Here is a 19,731-nt window from a genome sequence, read left to right on the forward strand (position 1 = left end):
ATTTCTTGAGTGGCGTATCTCCTGAGTACACTGGGGCGAGAGTGACTCTGATGCTGAGATCACTATCTGTGGAGTCCCTCAGGGGGCTTGCCTTTCTCCCATGCCTTTTAATATTTACATTATCCCATTAAGTTGGGATCTTGAGAATGCAGACCTCTTTTTCTGCAACTATGCAGACGATTTTCGGTTGGCACTGGAGGTTGGTGGGGACCACAGTAAGGACTAACAAAACTTAGATCCGGTCTATCAAATTGTGAAAAGCTTGATGACAACTAATTGGCCCTGCCTTAACGCCACCAAGACGGAGCTTATGTTATATGGCCCCAAACAAGTTAGAGAGAAGTTGGGTTCCCAGTATAACAGTTTTCTGGTTGACGGATGTCAGATACCAGTAGTACCCAAGGTTAAGACCTTGGGCACCTATCTGGAAGCCAGCGTAGACAACAAGGCCCATGTTGACGCTGTTGTGAAAAGCACCAACTACTATTTGAAAGTGCTTCGTCAAGTGGCCCCGCTGGTCTCAGAGGAAAACCGCAAGAAATTAGTCCGGGCCCTAATATTGCCTAGAGTGGACTACTGTAACGCCCTTTTGGGATGAGGAAAGAAAGTAGATCTACAACGACTCCAAAAGATTCAAAACGCTGCGGTACATATAGTGTTCCAGATGAAGCATCTCGAGCCCACATCTGTAGTCAGGAGGAGTCTCCACTGGCTGCCAGTTTCAGCTAGAATACAATTCAAGCTTTTGACAACTTGTCAGAAATGCTTCTATGGTGATGCACCTATATATCTTAAGAACAGGCTGAAGTTATACATGCCAAGTAGATCTCTTCGGTCAGCTAAAACCTGCTCTCTACAAGCAGATCGAGTGAAAAGAGCTTGTGGCAATGGCCGCGCTTTTCATGTGCAGGCCGCACAGACCTGGAATGCCCTTCCGGCGTCTCTACACAACACATCTTCTGATCTTCCGGAAACAGCTGAAGACCCTTCTATTCTAATAAAGCTCTGTTCCAGCTACCTGGTTGTTCTTGACAGAGCTCTACTTTTCTTCTCATAGCGCCTGGATGCCTTCGGGCTTTGGCGCCTTACAAATAAAATAACATAACATAACAACATAACAAGTGCTGATTTTTAGGTCTTTTATTGCCATGTTTATTTCATTTATTCGCTTCACTTGTATATTCATTTGGTCCAAAGTTTTTAAATTGTAAATTTGTATCTCCTCATCTTTATTACACAAATATCTCCTTTTCTGGACTTTAATGTTGGGAGGAATATTTTTTCTGCCACAGACTGAGGCATTTTGGTTAAAAATATTTTTTATAAAACACTTAATCTATTATATAGACACATTATTTAGCAATATCTGTCACGTTTACCAGATTCAGGTCTCATTTTGGCAACATGAGAAAGTTGGAAGACAGGAATTGCAACCTATGTTTCAATAGTAAAAGCATATCTCTGCTGCAGCTACACTTCCCACTGAGCCTTCTTTCTTGCTTTATAACTTTCACCTGCAGGCTGAATACCATTCTTTGCTGCAAATACACTACCCCTGAGCTACTTTAATCAGGGTTTGGAACTTCCTGGGTTCTCTGCAACAGTTATATTCATTGGATTGGGAATTGGTGAGATTGAAACTTTTAACTTTCAGATTTCTCACACAGATCATCAGCAAATCAATAAGGCTCTAAAGAAAATACAAATTTCCATTGGCCACGTTGTAAACTATTGTTCCAGCTCAATGGTTTTATACTGCAGTTTTGCTTCAGCTCATCCCGCCCCAGCACATCACCAGATGAAAGTCTGCCTATCCAGCAGATGAAAGGCAGGGACTTTGTTTTCACTTTCACACCTCTGCTCTGCCTGTACTCAATGAAAAAAAGTGACAGCAGCATTTGTTTAATGATCATTTTAACGGATTAACATGACATGCCTGAATGGTTCCAGGCAGCAGTGAAATCAGTACTTAATGTATGTTGTAGGGGAAACTAATCGACATAGAGTGAAAATAAATTAAGTATTTGGCTAAAGCCAAATATCTCATTTTCAGCTGGAATTGGGCCGAATACTTACTCAAAGATGAATTTAGGTTCATCTCTAATAGTGAATAAGAGTGAGTCAAAGCATCGAAGGTCACAATGCAAAACAGGGGAAGCCGAGTGGGAAAGTTATATGAAAAGGACACATACAAATGATTTGCAGAGAGAAACAGAAAAACAGTAATATGAGAATCAGAAATGCAATTGGGGAAGATTAGAACAAACAAAGAATCATAAATATGAACAGCGGATGGAGTGTTGAGCCGGATGAAATTATTGTCGGACAGAAAGAAAGAACTAGGACAAATGTGCTTAGTGGACGTGGACATTACAGTCACCAAGGAGAAAGACAGGAAAATCAGAAGGTAGAGTGGGGTCAGTAGAGAGTCAACATTTATCGAGAAGGCTGAAAGAGGAACTGTAGAATAATAGACTATAAGGAAAGAGAGATAATGGGGTTTAGAAGAAGAAATATAATAGCATGGTAAAGAAGAGACTAGCAGAAAAGGAGAATGGGGAGCATGAAAGATCCAAGAGGGGTAATAAAGAACAGCTGTACCACAGTCAATGTCTTATAGATCATGGGAGTGAGATAAGTAGTTGGAGACCAAGACTATTTAGTTCAAATGTTGTAATAGGCCATGTGATCCAGTAATCCAAGTTTGTAATGCTCCACCTAAAGTGCAGCCCTCCCACTCATTTATAACAATGTATAACATTGATTGGTGGGTGTTGGCCCATTTTAGCCCACTTTCTGAGGAATGAGCCTGAAAATTAACCTTGAAAAGAATTATATACTTTAAATTCATTTTTTTAAATAGATGGTAAAAAATTAACTCATATGAAATTACTATTAATTGTTGAAAATGTGTTATTTTATTTGTGTAGATTGCAAACTAAGCAGATATATTATACAAACCCTAAGCAAGTAGCCCTTTCATCCTCGAGAACTCCAATCCCCTTCATTTTGGGCTTGTAGAAGACTTATTAAGATTCAGCACAGCAGATGAACCCTGACAGATTACTGAAAACCATCAGGTCTTCCATCTATAGCCAAATGGATGACAAAAACGATTGCTGGTGGCCACCTTTAAAAGTGGTGGTGGCTTGAAGGTTTAGAATGTATCTTACCCTACGGCACAGGCACAGCTCTGGACAACCCTCCAGACCATCGGTTTTCAGTCTGCCAAGCCATTACAGATAGAGGAAATACCATATTCAAATCAGGCTTGGTCTCACCCCATAAGTGTCAGTCCAGAATGACCTGCTAGGTCCCATCCCTTCTGCACGAGACCACAAGCATACAGAGCCATGTTTTCACCTGTTGGGTGTTATCAGTGAGGAGTAGCTTGGGACTCTAGGCTCAGTAGGCTCAAGACTTTCATCTGGGCATCCCAATCCCACTGGTGGGGGCTAAAGCAAATCAAAAGACCAACTATAAGCCTATATTATGTCTAGAATTTTGGTTTTCAGCAAAATGTGATTTAATCCGATTTGTACCGCCCAGCAATATTTTTCCATTTTAGGGTTTTACCCCAAAAGATGCCCAATAGATGGCAGCGTTGACCTTGCCACCCATGCATTACTGTATTCAAGTTCAAATTAAAAGGTGAGTCAGCGCTGCCATTCGGTGGACATTTTCAGGCATTTTCACACTGAATATAACCTAAACTGAAGTAGGCCACTTCATGTGTTCCACATAATCATTAATTATTTATGGGCCATGTATTTTACAAGAAAGGTAGCATTATTGGATTCCCGAAGGCTGAAACAAATCAGTGAGCAAATTGATAGAGAAGATACAAATGGTCTTCTTGATCAAATGGTGCCTTGTTTTCCAAAGATCCTCCATCAAACCATAGTCCATTCAAGTTCTTTTGCGGAAATGGGCTAAGGAACGGTCATCTCTATTCCCCTTTTGAAAAATTGTCAACACAATGTGAATGTACAGTACAGGTTTAGAATAGCAGGCCTATGTCTCTGATTTGGAATCCCTACATCCCAGCAAATGTAATATCCAATCCAGCTCGTTTTTATAGTTTCAGAATATATTTACCCATCCACTTAGTAAATATGCAAACTTGATATGTTTACCAAGGGCTCAATTGTAATTTGCATCATCAGAGGATTACTTCCCTATTTTTTTAAAGGTTCCTCAGATCTTTTACATATGTTGACGTATTTTGAAAACCCTGGAAAAACACCTCAAGAATTTGAAAAACAAGCACAAAAAAAACAGAAATTCCTAATAATGTACTCTCACCAGGAGCTGCCTCTCACCCTCCGCCCTTGTAAAAAGACAGAGCCTATGAATCCATCTCAGCATTTCCCTAACTTTTTACGTAACCACCAAAGTGTTCTGAAATGTTGCTTGAAAAGTGTCATGGGCCTTATATTTATGTCCCTAATAGGGCAGTATGGCCTGCAGTGCTGTGCAGTCCACCCTGCCTTCGAACCTGTGTTTTAGCAGATAGAGAAATGCTGTGTAGTTTGTATAATGTACAACTTATTAGGGGAATTGTATTTAATTATTATATGACCATAATGTATTGTATTATAAACTTGGTTAGTGTCCTGTCCGGTACTGGATGGTTATGAGGTTTTTCTTCAGGCAGCAAAAGTAGCAGTGGTGGACAGACCTTCGGGAGGTTTGATTGTTGCAATCCGCACGGGTCATGGTTTGCCAGTGGCGGCCATTCCCAACATGCCCTTTGGGATTCTGGCTATTGAACTAAGGAATAATGATCCATCAGTTTGGCTTCTCCTGATTAACATCTATTGGCATAGAGGGGTGGCCGATATAGACACCTTTCTGCGCCATATCTGAGATTGCATAATTGTTTGGAAAACGTTGAATGTGATGTTATCGAGGACCCCGTCTCTCAAAACTATAAGCCTTAAACCGGTCCAAAATGGGTGGTGATAATGATATCTTTGGGTTTGTGTATGATCAATGTTGATTGCACTAGGGTTAGGAGTATCACCCTTAAAGAGCTAAATTTAAACAATGCTGCAATAGATTCAAATGGACACTTAGGTTTGTGTCCAACTTAACTCAAAGACAATTAAGTACTTTGCAAACCACTTCATATGAGTGAAAGATAGACTGCTTTGGTGTCCAAAATTACACATGAACAACAGCTATGTATATGCACAATACATCCTTACACATGTTAGGCCAATGGAAGGAAGAAAACACCTTGGATGGCCATAAATATAATAAGAACTTAGTCCTTAGAAGAAGGGTGTGGAGAAAGTTATTAAGTGCCATAGACAACAGCTTGGATGAGCAAGTGGCGGAAAATTACAAACGTCAGGCTTTAAAGCAAAAGTAAAAGAACTACTGCAAAAATTATAAAGCAACCCTCTTGCAGGGTGACACTGACATCATGCTTAAAACTTTAATAAAAAAAAGATTCCCATTGTTTTTGAGTCGTAGCGAATTCATTGACTCCATTTCAGTCACTTGGTCAACGGAATGCTGTCCCAGAGTGTGTGGGTAAAACATTTTGAGGACTTGTATTCCTTAAACTGCCTCCACTTAAAGGCCCTACACGAAAGAACAGGCTGAACAGGAATTGGCCAATCACATTCTTAAACCGGGTTCAGAAATAATCTGTGTATTGATTAAGAAGACTAACTCCTCAGGCGCCCCTGGACTGAGCACTCTGAAAATTGACATCTGAAAGAACGACCCGAACACTTGGTCAATTATTATTTCTCTTTTGTATTCAAGTATAATGGATAGTGGGTTGTTCCCCGAGACATGTAGGTCATCACATGTTGTCCTGATTTATAATTAAGGAGACAAATGGGATCCTAAGAACTATAGGCCAATCACCCTATTGGATGTGGAAAGCAACATTTTTGCAGCAGTCCCTTTACGTCATCTTGAGGATTGGGCCAGTTCAACGGGAATGTTGGACCTTTTCAAGACAGAATTTCGATGGGGGGGGGTAACATTAGTGGAGCTATCATTAGGGAGTTTTAGGAAAGGAGCCGGGGAACGCGGAACCTTAGTGTGTTCATGGCCTCAGTCAATTTATCTGTGGCTTTTGATTGGCTAGACTGCCACAGACTATGGTCTAAATGAGTAAAATGGGGATTGTCAAAGGAGCTCTTACGGCTAATCATCAGCTTGTAGGATAATTCTGACATTTACGCCTGTCTGAATCGATCTGGAGATATTTCCCTTAGAATTAATACTGATATGGGATTGAGGCAGGGATGGGTTTTGGCTCCCCGCCTCTTTAATCTATACGTATCAGACATAGGAGAGACCCTGAATTTAGCACCCCTGGTTTCTCCTAGCCTGGGTCTAATAAAAACTTTGTAGGTATCATATGCCGATGATTTTGTGCTTTCCGACTGCTCCAGGGTAGGAATGCAGCGACTTTTGGGAGCTTTCTCCATCTATGCAAAAGAGAATTGCTTAACAATAAACCTTATAAAAACTAAAATCCTGGAGCTATCGAGAGGCAGGAATCGAGGCCGTCGTAGGTGGATGTTTCATTTTTGGGCTTTTAATTTACCGCAAATTCCTCACTGAAAGATATACAGGTTCTATTTTACTCGAAAGCCCAGATCCTAACTAACCAGTTACTACTCTGGTAGATAAGAAGTATGGGAGGTTCTGGATTAAGGCAGCCATCCAATTTTATGAGGGGAAGGGGGTCTCAAATTGATGTATGGCCTAGAGCCTGAACAGACATATGCTTGATTTGATACAACCGAGGGGAAGATATGGAGACTTGCACTGAAGGGTCCCAACGGAGTCCCAGTGACAGCTATAAGGTATGATCTGGGTTTCCTTTCTTTCAGGGTCCGGGTCCAGTGTCAGAGTATGTCCCTATATCAGAAAATAATATCATCCAATTCCGATGATCTTTATATGGTAGCACGTTTGGCTTTAGAAGCCAAGATGAATATTTGCTCTAATTTAAAACATTTCTGGGAAAATTGACAGCCAATTGTGAACTCCTGCTAAACGAATTGGGACTAGACACCAATATTTTGGTGTCAAGTTCTGAGAAAGTTAAGGAGGCCTCGTATAAGTGTGACTGGGTTTGAACCATCGACTCATTCCATGGTCATTCCTCCTTGAAGCAGCTGTCACATGAGCATGAGATCAGGGGCACGATTGCGGCATATTTATTACTCTTCCCGAATCGGTATTACCGTTCACTTATTATGCGCCTTCGCTGGAATTTGTGCCCTACGGAGGAGATCTTGTTATGGAGGGGGCAAATAGATTGATCGGGTGTGGGTTGTAGGTTATGTAAAATCAAACAGTCTGTAGAAAATGCGAGGCTTCTGTTTTTGGAATGTAAAGCCCTGCATTTTGAATGAATCGTATACTGTAAAAATAAAATGGGGGCCTTTCCTGGGATGGATCTAAATGACCTTTGGAATAGACTTCTGTATCCTACTACAACCTCTGAAGGGTTAGCTGTAGCAGCTTTCATAACATCTTGGAAAAACTTTGAAGTTTCAAATTGAAACTGAAATGATGATATGTTGCAAAAATGACATGTGATATAAATGTGGTATGCACCCATTTGTGTACACAAATATGTTGTAAGATGCTTGTTATTTTATTGTTTTTATCTTTTTCTTTTCCTTTTTTTGTTCTGCATCATTTGATCTTCCTTTGTAATGGTTTAAAATGAACCAAAAACAATTAAAAAAACTTTAAAAATGAATTAGTGACTATTCTGCTTTATATTGTTGTTGGGAAACCGCAAAATCAAGCGTGAATGACTGGCTGACTGAAAAGCCGCAAATGAAATAGGTCTACATTTCTTATACCCGGTTATACATATTTTTTAGGTCTACGACAATTTGATCAAAAGTATTGAAAGTTTCATGTTTCTATATAGCACTTTATGTAAAGCTCCTCCAGCTTTTGTTGATGCTAATTTTTATTTATCTGGTGTAGTGCATTGATACCACGTGTTACTTCCTGTCAGTACTTGTCCTTGTTACTCAATTTACAGCCTCCCTTTAGTGAGGCATTACGTGGCACAGATGGTTAAATAAAATGGTTGGGACAGGTTTTCTGCCTGTGTGGTGGTTAATATCCGTGCCTGCCATTTTGAATGGGATTTCCTAGCTGAAGCGGGGCCTGGAGTAGAACATCTACTCCATGCCGTTCTCTGCGCTGTTCAGGAAACCCACCAGCATCTTCACCATTATCTAATGATGATTGCCTCCCCATGGGTTACCGACAGATTTGACCACGTGAAAAAAGCAGGGAGAATCTATGGGGATTAATGTCAATGTTGTTCACCATAAACATGCATGTACATGCTTGTACAAGGTGGGCAGCATTACCGCCTGGATTCCCATTCCTTTATTTTACCCCAACCAATAAACTATCCAAAAAAAAAACAGTGAGGACCCAGATCTAGTACCTTCTTGGGGATTACCAGCTCACTCAAAACGAGCCCCTCAATGGGGCTGAATCTATTGGCTTCTCAAAGATGAACTGCTATGGGACCAATTATCGAAAGGAAAGGACCAGAAAACGAGCCTTCTCTGCCTACGCCCCAAGACTCTGGAACCTCCTCCCTGTCAGCATCAGACTCAGCCCACGCTCCTACAATTCAGAAAAGAACTCAAGACCCACCTCTTCAAGGAATCTCTCTGCCTCAACACCTAGGCCATCAGTGGTGAATCGCCCCTGGTGCCACCTGATTCGCTAGATACCGCCGGCCCCTATCCTCCCCGCCACTCGGTACAGCTGTACCCCTTCCCAGTGCCCCTCTTTATCCCACCACCCGCTGTAAATCTGTTCTGTTGTATACCTCTGTAAACGACTCTGTTGCTTTCCGAAGCCAGGTCTGTGCTCAATAAATACCTTAATAATAATGATGGCCCCATTCGCTTTGCTACTGGGGTGCAGGACATGGGCATAAAAGAACGCTGTGGCCCTCATGCATTACGGACAGTGGATGTCGTGAATCTTTGTACCGGGCATTAGGCTGATAACTAGGCTCGAAATCTGAGCTCAGGAATCTATTTGGCAAATAATTCCCAAAAAGCTAAAAAGTATAGTTAGAATGGTGACGACAGTCCACTAGAGGTCACCAAGGGACTCTTTTGTGGATATATTAAATAACCATATTCCAAATATTTCAGTGACCTAAACCTCCCACCCAGAATGCATCTTTAACCTCCAATCCATGGATGAATTGTGACTGCGCCTTACATGTGGCACATTTATAACTCCCATACAAGAGTACCTTTTATCATGCTTTGTTTTTGCACAGCAACTGATCGAAATAATGGTGCTGGGCATTAAATGATACCCAGCCAATATGGTCACCTTGAAAGACCCTGGGCTGGACTGTTGCTAGGAAAAATGGCAGTGCAACACAAAACATATTTCTTAGCATTGCAGTTTTAAAGCCATTTTTGTAAGTGACCAATAATGCAAAAAAAATGCTTCAAAACAAAAACCATGCAAAGCATTTGCAGTGACAACAGTTTGGGCTTTTGTATAGGCATGGGAAAGGCACTTGCCAGACACAGCCGTAGTGGTATCCACTGCCCCTTGATGGTAGCAGGTGCAGAATGGTGTGAGTACCTGGGAATCTAATAGCAGTGCCTGGCAATTGCCTAATACTTATACACAAGCCCAAACTGTTGGCTTTGCCAGTGCATGTTTTTAACAGTACTTAAACTAAGGGCACACAGAGTGCTTATAACTTGAGAGGCTGAAGGCAGACCTGGTAAGACATTTTATTACGCCAGCAGTGGGTTTACAACTCAAATTAAGTCATTGGGCCTCATTACAAGTCCGGCAGTAACCCTGTCGGTGATGCTGGTGGGTTGCTGCCGGACTTGCAATATTTACCGGTGCCTGGGTTGCCGGAATCACCATAGGATTACGACCCCGCCCTTCTAGGAAGTCAGGTGCCGGTAAATGTTAATCCCCATTCCCATTTGAGTCCCATAGGACTCATTGGGAATGGGGATCACAGAAGCACTGTGGTGCTTCCCTGAAAGTCTGCGGGCGTGCGCCGTTCGGGCTGCCAGGTTTGACCCTGGTGGGCGGGGCAGCACCCACCCGATGACTCGTATTGTGCCGGTCTGGTGACAATGGTTCTGGTAGGCTTACCGGCAGCATTGTTACCAGACTGGCACACTTTTAATGAGGCCCATTAACTCTCAGACGACTGCTTTGGAAAAAAAACTGGCAGGCAACTGAGTGCACATTTTGATGGCAAGGCTTGTTTAAAGCTAGCTCTCAAATTTCCCATGAAGAGGCATTTTGGGTGGGGCGGATCAAGAACTGGGTGGGAATGGCCATAGGGATTAGCATACACATGGGCAGTCAATGGGTGGGCAGATTACCAAACCGAACCTACAGGCTGTGCCTCCCTCCTCACATGCCATTCCTCCCTATATGTTCTCTAATGCAATAGTTTTGGCTTATAGGTGTAACTAAAAAGGCCATATGGCGGACATGATTTGAACTTGTGAAGAGTGCAGCTTGGACAAATGCCGAAATCAAAAAGATGAACCAGTGGGATATGTTTTCTTTATGTGTTTATTTACTGATGATTTCTTTGGCATGTCGCCTCAATAACAGGTATAAAGGGTCATACAAACTTAAAATCTAAAGTGGAAAGTGTTTTTTTTTCGGGAATCCTTACTGTGAGAGGGAGAAATATTAATGGCATAGGCATACGGGCAGAGCAAAGGTCATGATGAGTTTGATGGATTTGACTAATTAAAAGTTCAAGAGAAAACTGAAATTGCAAAGAGGAGTCTGTCCAGTCTCAAGACATTCCAGGATTCCCTTCCCAGAAAGATCCCATGAAACAAAAGAAAGCCTTTTAACAAAGTCTCTAGTTTAGCCAATGCCGGGGATTTCTGGATTCTTTGCCTATCCTGTCAGCACTGGTTTCATGGGAACATCTTCCCCTTTTCTCCTCCTTCTCCTTTGTATGCCTAGACCTTTTCTCCTCCTTCTCCTTCGTAACCTAGACCTGTTGGTCTATGGTCTGTTAGCCTCCTCTGGGTGGGATCACTACCATCATTTTCTCAAGTTTGCTTTCACAATGGATACATCAGTGTCCTGTGACTAGAGAGTTGGGGGCCTAGGTCAAGAGTGCAGCAACTCCCAAAGGAACAGATAACGCAGGATAATAGGATGGCCCACTAATTTGTGGTCACCTCGCTGGCTTGTGAATCCAACCCTTATTCCCAGTGACTAGGCCTCTCCCATACTCTCTCTCTCTCTCTCTCCCTCTCCCATACTCCAGACCGAAACACGTGTCTGGGGATGCTGTTGGTACTCTTGTTCAGAGGAGAATTGCCTAGCATTTCGGTGCTGGACTGCCCCAGGGCAGGACAAAGACTGATATGTTTGGGATATTTCTTCTCTGTGAAAGATAGTGAGCTAAAGACTCTGGGTAAGTCCCTCGTAACAAGGACTAATGTCTGGCAGAGGGACTCCCAGGACCCCCCTTGTCAATTTGCATATTTAAGTAATTTTGGGTCTCACCCTAAGTTACTAGGGGAATCCAGACGTGGACCCCTTGCTCACTATTCTTAGAGAGGCACAGCTCCTCCCTACTGATGAGGTCCAACCAGACCGAAACACGTGTCTGGGGATGCTGTTGGTACTCTTGTTCAGAGGAGAATTGCCTAGCATTTCGGTGCTGGACTGCCCCAGGGCAGGACAAAGACTGATATGTTTGGGATATTTCTTCTCTGTGAAAGATAGTGAGCTAAAGACTCTGGGTAAGTCCCTCATAACAAGGACTAATGTCTGGCAGAGGGACTCCCAGGACCCCCCTTGTCAATTTGCATATTTAAGTAATTTTGGGTCTCACCCTAAGTTACTAGGGGAATCCAGACGTGGACCCCTTGCTCACCATTCTTAGAGAGGCACAGCTCCTCCCTACTGATGAGGTCCAACCAGACTGAAACCCATGTCTGGGGATGCTGTTGGTACTCTTGTTCAGAGGAGAATTGCCTAGCATTTCGGTGCTGGACTGCCCCAGGGCAGGACAAAGACTGATATGTTTGGGATATTTCTTCTCTGTGAAAGATAGTGAGCTAAAGACTATGGGTAAGCCCCTCGTAAACAGGACTAATGTCTGACAGAGGGACTCCCAGTACCCCCCCTTGTCAATTCACGAAGGAAGACTGCCAGCAAACAATGGTTGGGTATGTTTGTATCATTCACATATGGAAATGATGCAAGAAGAGCACACACTGGCAATATTTCATCAGATTTAGGAACTTGTGACTGGGGGAGAATCACTCAAGGTCTTTGAATTGGGTTATTGTCTATCTCAGGCAACAGTAACAGTGTGGGATTTCAAAATATATTGTGTGTAAACCTGTCCATAACTCAGTATGTTTGTTTTCCTTCTCTGGGACTTTGGGTCTGGCTAGTGGGATCTTCAGGCTCTTTCACCTGGGGAGGTGATTGGTATAAATTGCTCCTCTGACTATCCCTTGCCCTGAGACTGTGACTAAGTGGGGTGATCAAAGAATCCTTATCACACCACCCTCAGACCCATCATCCACTAGCTTGTTGAGGCACTCATCCCACTTGGTCACATCACTGAAGGTCCCCAGAGCAAATCAGGAAGGAGGAATACAAATAAAAGGCCATTTGCAGTTCTTAGTGCATTTACAACAGTATACGTGCAAGGGAAGAGAACATAAGGAATAGCAGGAATGCTATGTGGTATAGCATCGAACAAGTGTAACATAAACAGTACCATAGTCTAACAAAAAGGGGCAAAATGCAAGATGTGATTTCTACCACATGGTAGCCTTGATACCCTTGCTATCCTAGTCTCGGAGGGTAGCTCAGTGTCAACGTGCTCGCATTGGAAGCCAAATGACACCAATGCACTGCAGGTTCGATCCTCGGATCCACGATTAGAAACCTCTGGGTCCTAGGTGCGTTATAAATAACATATCATACCAACTCACTGTGGTGTTCAAAGTATCAAATGGCTCTGACTGCTAGTTAGTTAAGAGAAATAGAGCAGATCGGGGGATGTGTGCCCAGGTGGCATCCGATGTTAGAACTGAGGATTTTTTAACAGTGGCCATGCTTGCCATGCTGCAGACAAGCATCGTATGGCCACTCAGCAAGGTGCCATGACTAGTAAAACCAATCACTGTCACTTAATGGACAAAATTGTCACAGGTATTATGTCTGAACATATAAATACAACTTTCCTTAAATACTTGTGTAATATATGTGTCATCGGGCCAGAGCTGAAGAGCGGCTTTCGTGAATTAAACTTACCATGAGAGCATAGGTTAGGCCCAGGCCCACAAGTCCTGAAGACAGGTGATTGTATAGGGCATTTGTGATGGACGCAACAGCTGCAATAAGAACCACACAGGCACCAATGTACTCCTGTGGAAACAAAGAGGAAAGAACCCACGCTTAGCATACATGCCCACTTCTGCTGGATTACCGGTGAAACAAGAAGTCTTTCTCTTTGCAATATTATTGCTTGCAATTAAGATGTGTAAAAGCAAGTGTAATTTAGGAGAGCAATTGACATTTGTTTAATAATTAGATTCATTAAACAATGTTTACTTCATTTAAAATTGAAAAAGAACTTTAAAAAAGCAAAGACAATGTTTTCCCCCATATTCCTGCACAATAATGGCCTGTTTTTAGCACTTCTAGTGTGATTGTGAGCCACACACCACTTATGAATCTCCCACAATAAAAGGGAATCACAAAGAACAAAACATTAAGCGTTTAATATAAAATGACTTGGGGCCTCACAACAGAAAGGCTGTGTCGGTGCAATGATGGGCTTGTGTAAAATAGCCCAAATGCTTTGCGTGCATGTGTGTTCAAGGTCAGTATTTTCTCTGGTGTTATTAGGGCCCGCCATTAGCATTAGGTCTCAATTGCCCCTATGGGGCAAACATGGGAATGGGGAAGGGCAATGGGGGAAGGGGGAATTACCGCCCCGCCAATCTTGGAATAGGGCGGTAATTCCCCTTTCCTCCAAGGCGGAGCCGGTATTTTACCGGCATGGACCAAGGTGCTAATACCACCTTGGTCCACCGCCGTCCGTGTAATGAGGCCCTAAGTCTTAACCTGAAGAATGTTTAACGTTATTCCGTGTCTGTTTTTATAATTACATACTTTTCCCACTCTTTGCTAAATATAAAAGAAATACTGCACAAAACTCTCCAACCCTTACGGAAATATGTTACCATGCTCATATAAACATCAGCAAACTGTATCTAGCACATCAATATATTAAGACAAGGAACACCTGTAATGATTTTGTCATCAGATTCAAAAGGTAAAATCCTTCAGTCAACAACACTAGGAACAGGTAGCAAGATATTTAGAAAAATAAGGTCTGCAGTGAAACGCACATAGGGGGTCATCCTGAGTTTTCCAGTATCCCGTAGTAAATGCGCCAGGATATGGGCAAATGGACATACTGTTACCGGCTCCTGATTTCCTGGTATTACCAGGATATTCCAGGGGCTTTCCCCAGTCCATGGAGTCCCATAGGACTCGATGGAGGGTGTTGCCAGTAATACCAGCACCGGTTGTAACGGTGCTGGTAATACTGTCCGTTTTATGCGAGTGGAGGCCTGATTTACCTCTAGCTCTAGGCTGGAGGTAGATCAGTACACCCCCACGGGCAAACTCGTACTCTGCCGGTCTGGAAGAGTGCCGGTTTATGGAATTACTGCCACTATTTTTCCAGACCGGCAGGGTTGGAATGAAACCATAGTTTTGACTCAAATGCTTGTCCTTTTGGTTCTCATGAATATAGCGTACAGGATGCAATAATATTTTTATAAGCTAAAGTTAAAAAACATTGAATCAACACTTTACCATTTGAATGGCTTTACCGCTCCTGCATGGAAAAGGGCAAATGGGTTCACCACGACCACAATGCACCACAGGATCATTTAATGACATTGTCAACGTCAAATCCAGGATTTTCTTTCAGCTTGCATTTAATGTCATGGTTATGTTCAAAGTAGTCACACCAGAGGAAGCTCTACCGATAAAGCTGTCAATGTTTGGATAGATAACACATTTCTTTGTTTCTCCAGAACAAATAAATATGTGCCATAAAAGCTGATACTGCAGTTGAAGCAATGTTTGATCTCGTTACCGTGGTAATGGGGGGATGATATGAGTGGTCCATTTGAGATTAATGATCTACCACAAGTACATGAAACCCTATTACTTCACTCTTGGTGTTCTAATAAGGAATCGGCAGGTGCAACCAAGCACTGGTGCGACTCATTTACTGAGTCACACTAGGGGCCTCATTACACGGAAGGCGGTAAGGTTTTACCGGTACCGGTAAGGGTACCGGTACCGGTAAAACCTTACCGCCATACTACGAGGTCCCTTTGCGGGTCCTCCCTTAACACCTGGTTTTTCCAGGCGTTAAGGACGGGACCCGCAAAGGGAACTCAGAGCTAATTACGGTACCGCAATTAGCGGTACCGTAATTAGCACCTACATCATTCCCATTGAGCCCTATGGGGCTGACTGGCTATGATGTAGGGGTAATGGAGGATGGCGGAATTAGCGCCATCACCCACCTTGGAATATGGTGCTAATTCCGCCATCCACCAAGGCGGACCCGGTAAGGGACCGGCGGCAGCCATGGCGCTAATAGCGCCATGGCTTACCGCCTTCCGTGTAATGAGGCCCTAAGTCTTGTCCAGCTATCGATTTTACAGAGCGCCACATATGTCTCAATGGGTTTCCCCCCCTGAAGCAATCTTGTTTCTCAGCTCAGAGCACCATTAAAGCTATCACCCTTGCTATTACTTTACTTTATTGAACTCATAACTGACACCATGTTCTCATTGCCCAATGTATTGTACCCAATGTATTAGTTTCGGCTACTAGGTGTTGCTTGCAAATACAAATTCATGTGTGCATAGGGATAAGGACTTCTGACAAGGGGCAAAAATGAATGACATTTGAGGAGGGATACACAGTGTATTAGGTGTTGTTTGGTCATTGATCCCTCCCATTCGATGCCCCTAGCCATGCTAATCCCTTTGGCTAATCTCACCCATTCCTGCCCATTTTAGGAACTCTTTGAGCTGAGAGCTCTTCCGTGGAGGCAGCCATCTTGGATGACTGTCTCTAAGAAAGCTCTCTGGAAACAAGCCAAAACTAGCAGCCATCTTTGAATAGGAAAGATACAATGCATCTTCCAAATACGATGATACATGGAAGCATGTGAGTGTATTTTTTTTTTTAAATAGCTAATGTAAAGGTATTTTGTTTTTCATGGTTTTGTTATATTTATTTGCTTTTGTGGCACAGTTCTGTGTATTTTCTACAGCTTCTCTGCAGAGTACGATTTTATATCTGTGCGGAAGCAATGTCCTGTTTGTTTTCTAAGGTACAAAGCCTTTCAAGGCTTAAATAGGCGACGTGTTTGTAACAAGCACGCAATTTTGGTTGTCTGTAAATATTTGCCACACGCGACCCTGTGAAACTTGATAGACCATCTGTGATAAATAATAAATACACAGAGCACTCAGCCTCGGAGAAGAAACTAGCAATATCCCCCCACCCCTCCTCATGCTCTTTTTCAAGTTGCATTTTGCTGGCCGCTTATCGGATGCACAGCCCACATTTGTTTTGGCATGGGATGGCTTCATTGTAGGGAGCCCAGAATTTGTTCTTCAAAAACCAAAACTTGTTTTTCCTAGACTGTGGGAAAGTGGACACTCCTGTTTTCTTTATGAAACGAACACTGAGTTCTGTACGAATTTTTATTTTCCAGTATTTTTCTAACCAGAATAGCTGAAATGCCAAACATTTGCACGTCCTCTCTGTTTTTTTAATATTTTACATTATGGCGACACTATTATGAGCCATCAGTAAAAACATGAGTTTAAGAAGTGGCAAAAAAGTTGTTTTTCCGTTTATTAGCAACTTCGTTGTTTTATACTTAAGGTTCACTCCCTTTCATGGCACACTGCAGTGAATAGTTTTGCATGTCAGGGCTGTATTAAAACTCAATTAAAAACGACAAATGAATTCGATTACAGTAGTCCCCTTATGATGACGTGTAGCGCCTGTCATGCCACTGCTTCAGTTAGTTTGTAATTGCATCTGTTTGCTGGGTTATAATATTTAGTCACTGTAAAATGAAATGGTTCAGACCCATAACTGTTTTTTTTCTTCTTTCCTTTCGTTTGGGTAATGGACACCTCTCGTGTTAGTGATGCGATTGATGCTCTGCGGCCGGCTGCTTGCATGTCAATCATCTTGGGTATGCTACTACAGAAATTTCGAACATCCATTGGATGTTAACACAATTATGTGAATGGGTCTCGCACAACTGCATTCCAGTCATGCATTGTATGATGTTCTAGATTGCATTGATAGGCCTCTCTCCCACTATACAGGTCTCTCAAATTTAGCTGGGGTTCTGTCCCCAAATTTACATTGTATGATGTTCTAGATTGCATTGATAGGCCTCTCTCCCACTATACAGGTCTCTCAAACTTAGCTGGGGTTCTGTCCCTAAATTTACACTGTTTGATATCTAGATTGCATTGATAGGCCTCTCTCCCACTATACAGGTCTCTCAAATTTAGCTGGGGTTCTGTCCCCAAATTTACATTGTATGATGTTCTAGATTGCATTGATAGGCCTCCTTCCCACTATACAGGTCTCTCAAACTTAGCTGGGGTTCTGTCCCTAAATGTACATTGTTTGATATCTAGATTGCATTGATAGGCCTCTCTCCCACTATACAGGTCTCTCAAACTTAGCAGGGGCCCTATCTCCAAACTGCATTTTATGATGTCTAGATTGCATTGATAGGCCTCTCTCCCACTATACAGGTCTCTCAGATTTAGCTGGGGTTCTGTCCCCAAATTTGCATTATATGATGTCCTAAATTGCATTGAATAGGCCTCTCTCCCACTATACAGGTCTCTCAAATTTAACTGGGGTCCTGTCCCCAAATTTGCCTTGTATGATGTCCGAGATTGCATTGATAGGCCTCTCTCCCACTATACAGGTCTCTCAAATTTAGCTGGGGTTCTGTCCCCAAAGTGCATTGTGTGATGCTCTGATCTGCATTGATAGGCCTCTCTCCCACTATACAGGTCTCTCAAATTTAGCTGGGGTTCTATCCCCAAACTGCATTTTATGATGTCTAGATTGCATTGATAGGCCTCTCTCCCTCTATATAGGTCTCTCAAATTTAGCAGGGGCCCTATCTCCAAATTGCTTTGTATGATGTCTAGATTGCACTGATAGGCCTCTCTCCCACTATACAGGTTTCTCAAACCTAGCAGGGGCTCCGTCTCCAAACTGCATTGTGTGACGTTAAATTGCACTAATAGGACTCCCTCCCACTATACAAGTCTCTCAATTAATATAACTGCGCTTAGCTCGGTACTCTATCAATCCCGGAAACCCACCACAACCTAACACAATTAAGTCCCATTCCAGCAGACCGTTAACACCCTAACCCCCCCGACAGTACACCCTTAGGAAACACACCCTACCCACTGACAGAAAAGCAACACTGAGCCAGAGAACACCCCAGCGTATCCAGAGAAGGAAAACCGAGGGCACTGCGACTGCACAACATAGCATAAAGGACCAACTACCTTACTACGCCTGCATTTAAACTGGAAAATGGCCCGACCCAGAAAAGGATGCCGAGAAAGAGAACAAGACCGTGCAACAAGAGACGCGAACACACAACGCCGACAGACCCCACAAGAAGCAGCTCCGTTGTAAGGAAACACGCCCAACACAGCCATAACCGGAACAAAATCTACAGGAGAAAAATCCTTATACCTCACACCTTACCTCGCAACAACCATGGTACACCAACACCCCAACACGGAAACCTCGAAACATGCAAAGAATTTCCTGAAACACGCGGAAAAACAATGGGAGCACTCAACAAGAGAGTGGGAGGGTTCCGACCCCATCACACCTTACATCACAAGAACAGAGAGACAACATCGATTTCCACTACATCCCGCACAATACGGCGAAGCACCGACAACCAGCAATGCCACCTCCCACCCAACAATCGGACTCAATGAAGAAACCACCACTGATCTCCATCCGAACAGCATCACAGCAGAAACTCCAAGTATAATCAGCCCTGTCACCAACCTACTGGACCGCTTCAATGAAGAAGCAGCCGTCGCCATTCTTCATCCTACCGACTTCAACGCGGAAACACAACAAACAGACAACTACAAACTTGAACAACAAACAACCTCAAAACAAAACCTCACCCAGAGAATCCACTGTAACCTAATAAACGCAAGGTCAATGTCCAAACACTCAACTGAAATATACAACCTCCTCTCAGAAGGAGGCATAGACATCCTATTTATAACCAAAACATGGCTAGACGACAACTACAAGATCACTCTCAACAACTGCCTGCCTGAAGACTTCAAATGCATCCAAACAAACAGAAAATCCAAAAGAGGGGGGGACTAGCGATCATCCACAAGGAACAACTGACCATCAAAATGGAAGATCCTCTAAACATCGAGAAATGTGAATCCTTAATACTACAACTTTCAGTAAACCCCAAAACTAACCTGAAATTCATACTGATATACAGACCACCAACCTACGATGCGACTTTCATAGATGCTTTCACAGAAGCAATCACCACCCTAGCCATCAAGTACA

The 19,731-nt window shown here is 42.9% G+C and overlaps 1 protein-coding gene across 1 annotated transcript in view; it reads right to left on the bottom strand.

Annotated features, from left to right (window-relative positions):
* The window catches only part of ABCC8 (ATP binding cassette subfamily C member 8), a 1,583,626-nt gene that overhangs the window by 149,033 nt on the left and 1,414,862 nt on the right, over window positions 1-19,731 (bottom strand). The window contains exon 33 of the mRNA XM_069623778.1: window positions 13,327-13,440. Within this exon, the coding sequence (XP_069479879.1) occupies window positions 13,327-13,440 (114 nt within the window). The remainder of the gene's footprint in view (window positions 1-13,326; window positions 13,441-19,731) is intronic.

The sequence above is a fragment of the Ambystoma mexicanum genome, chromosome 11, assembly GCF_040938575.1.
Source record: "Ambystoma mexicanum isolate Mex_15411 chromosome 11, UKY_AmexF1_1, whole genome shotgun sequence".
Lineage (NCBI taxonomy): Eukaryota > Metazoa > Chordata > Amphibia > Caudata > Ambystomatidae > Ambystoma > Ambystoma mexicanum.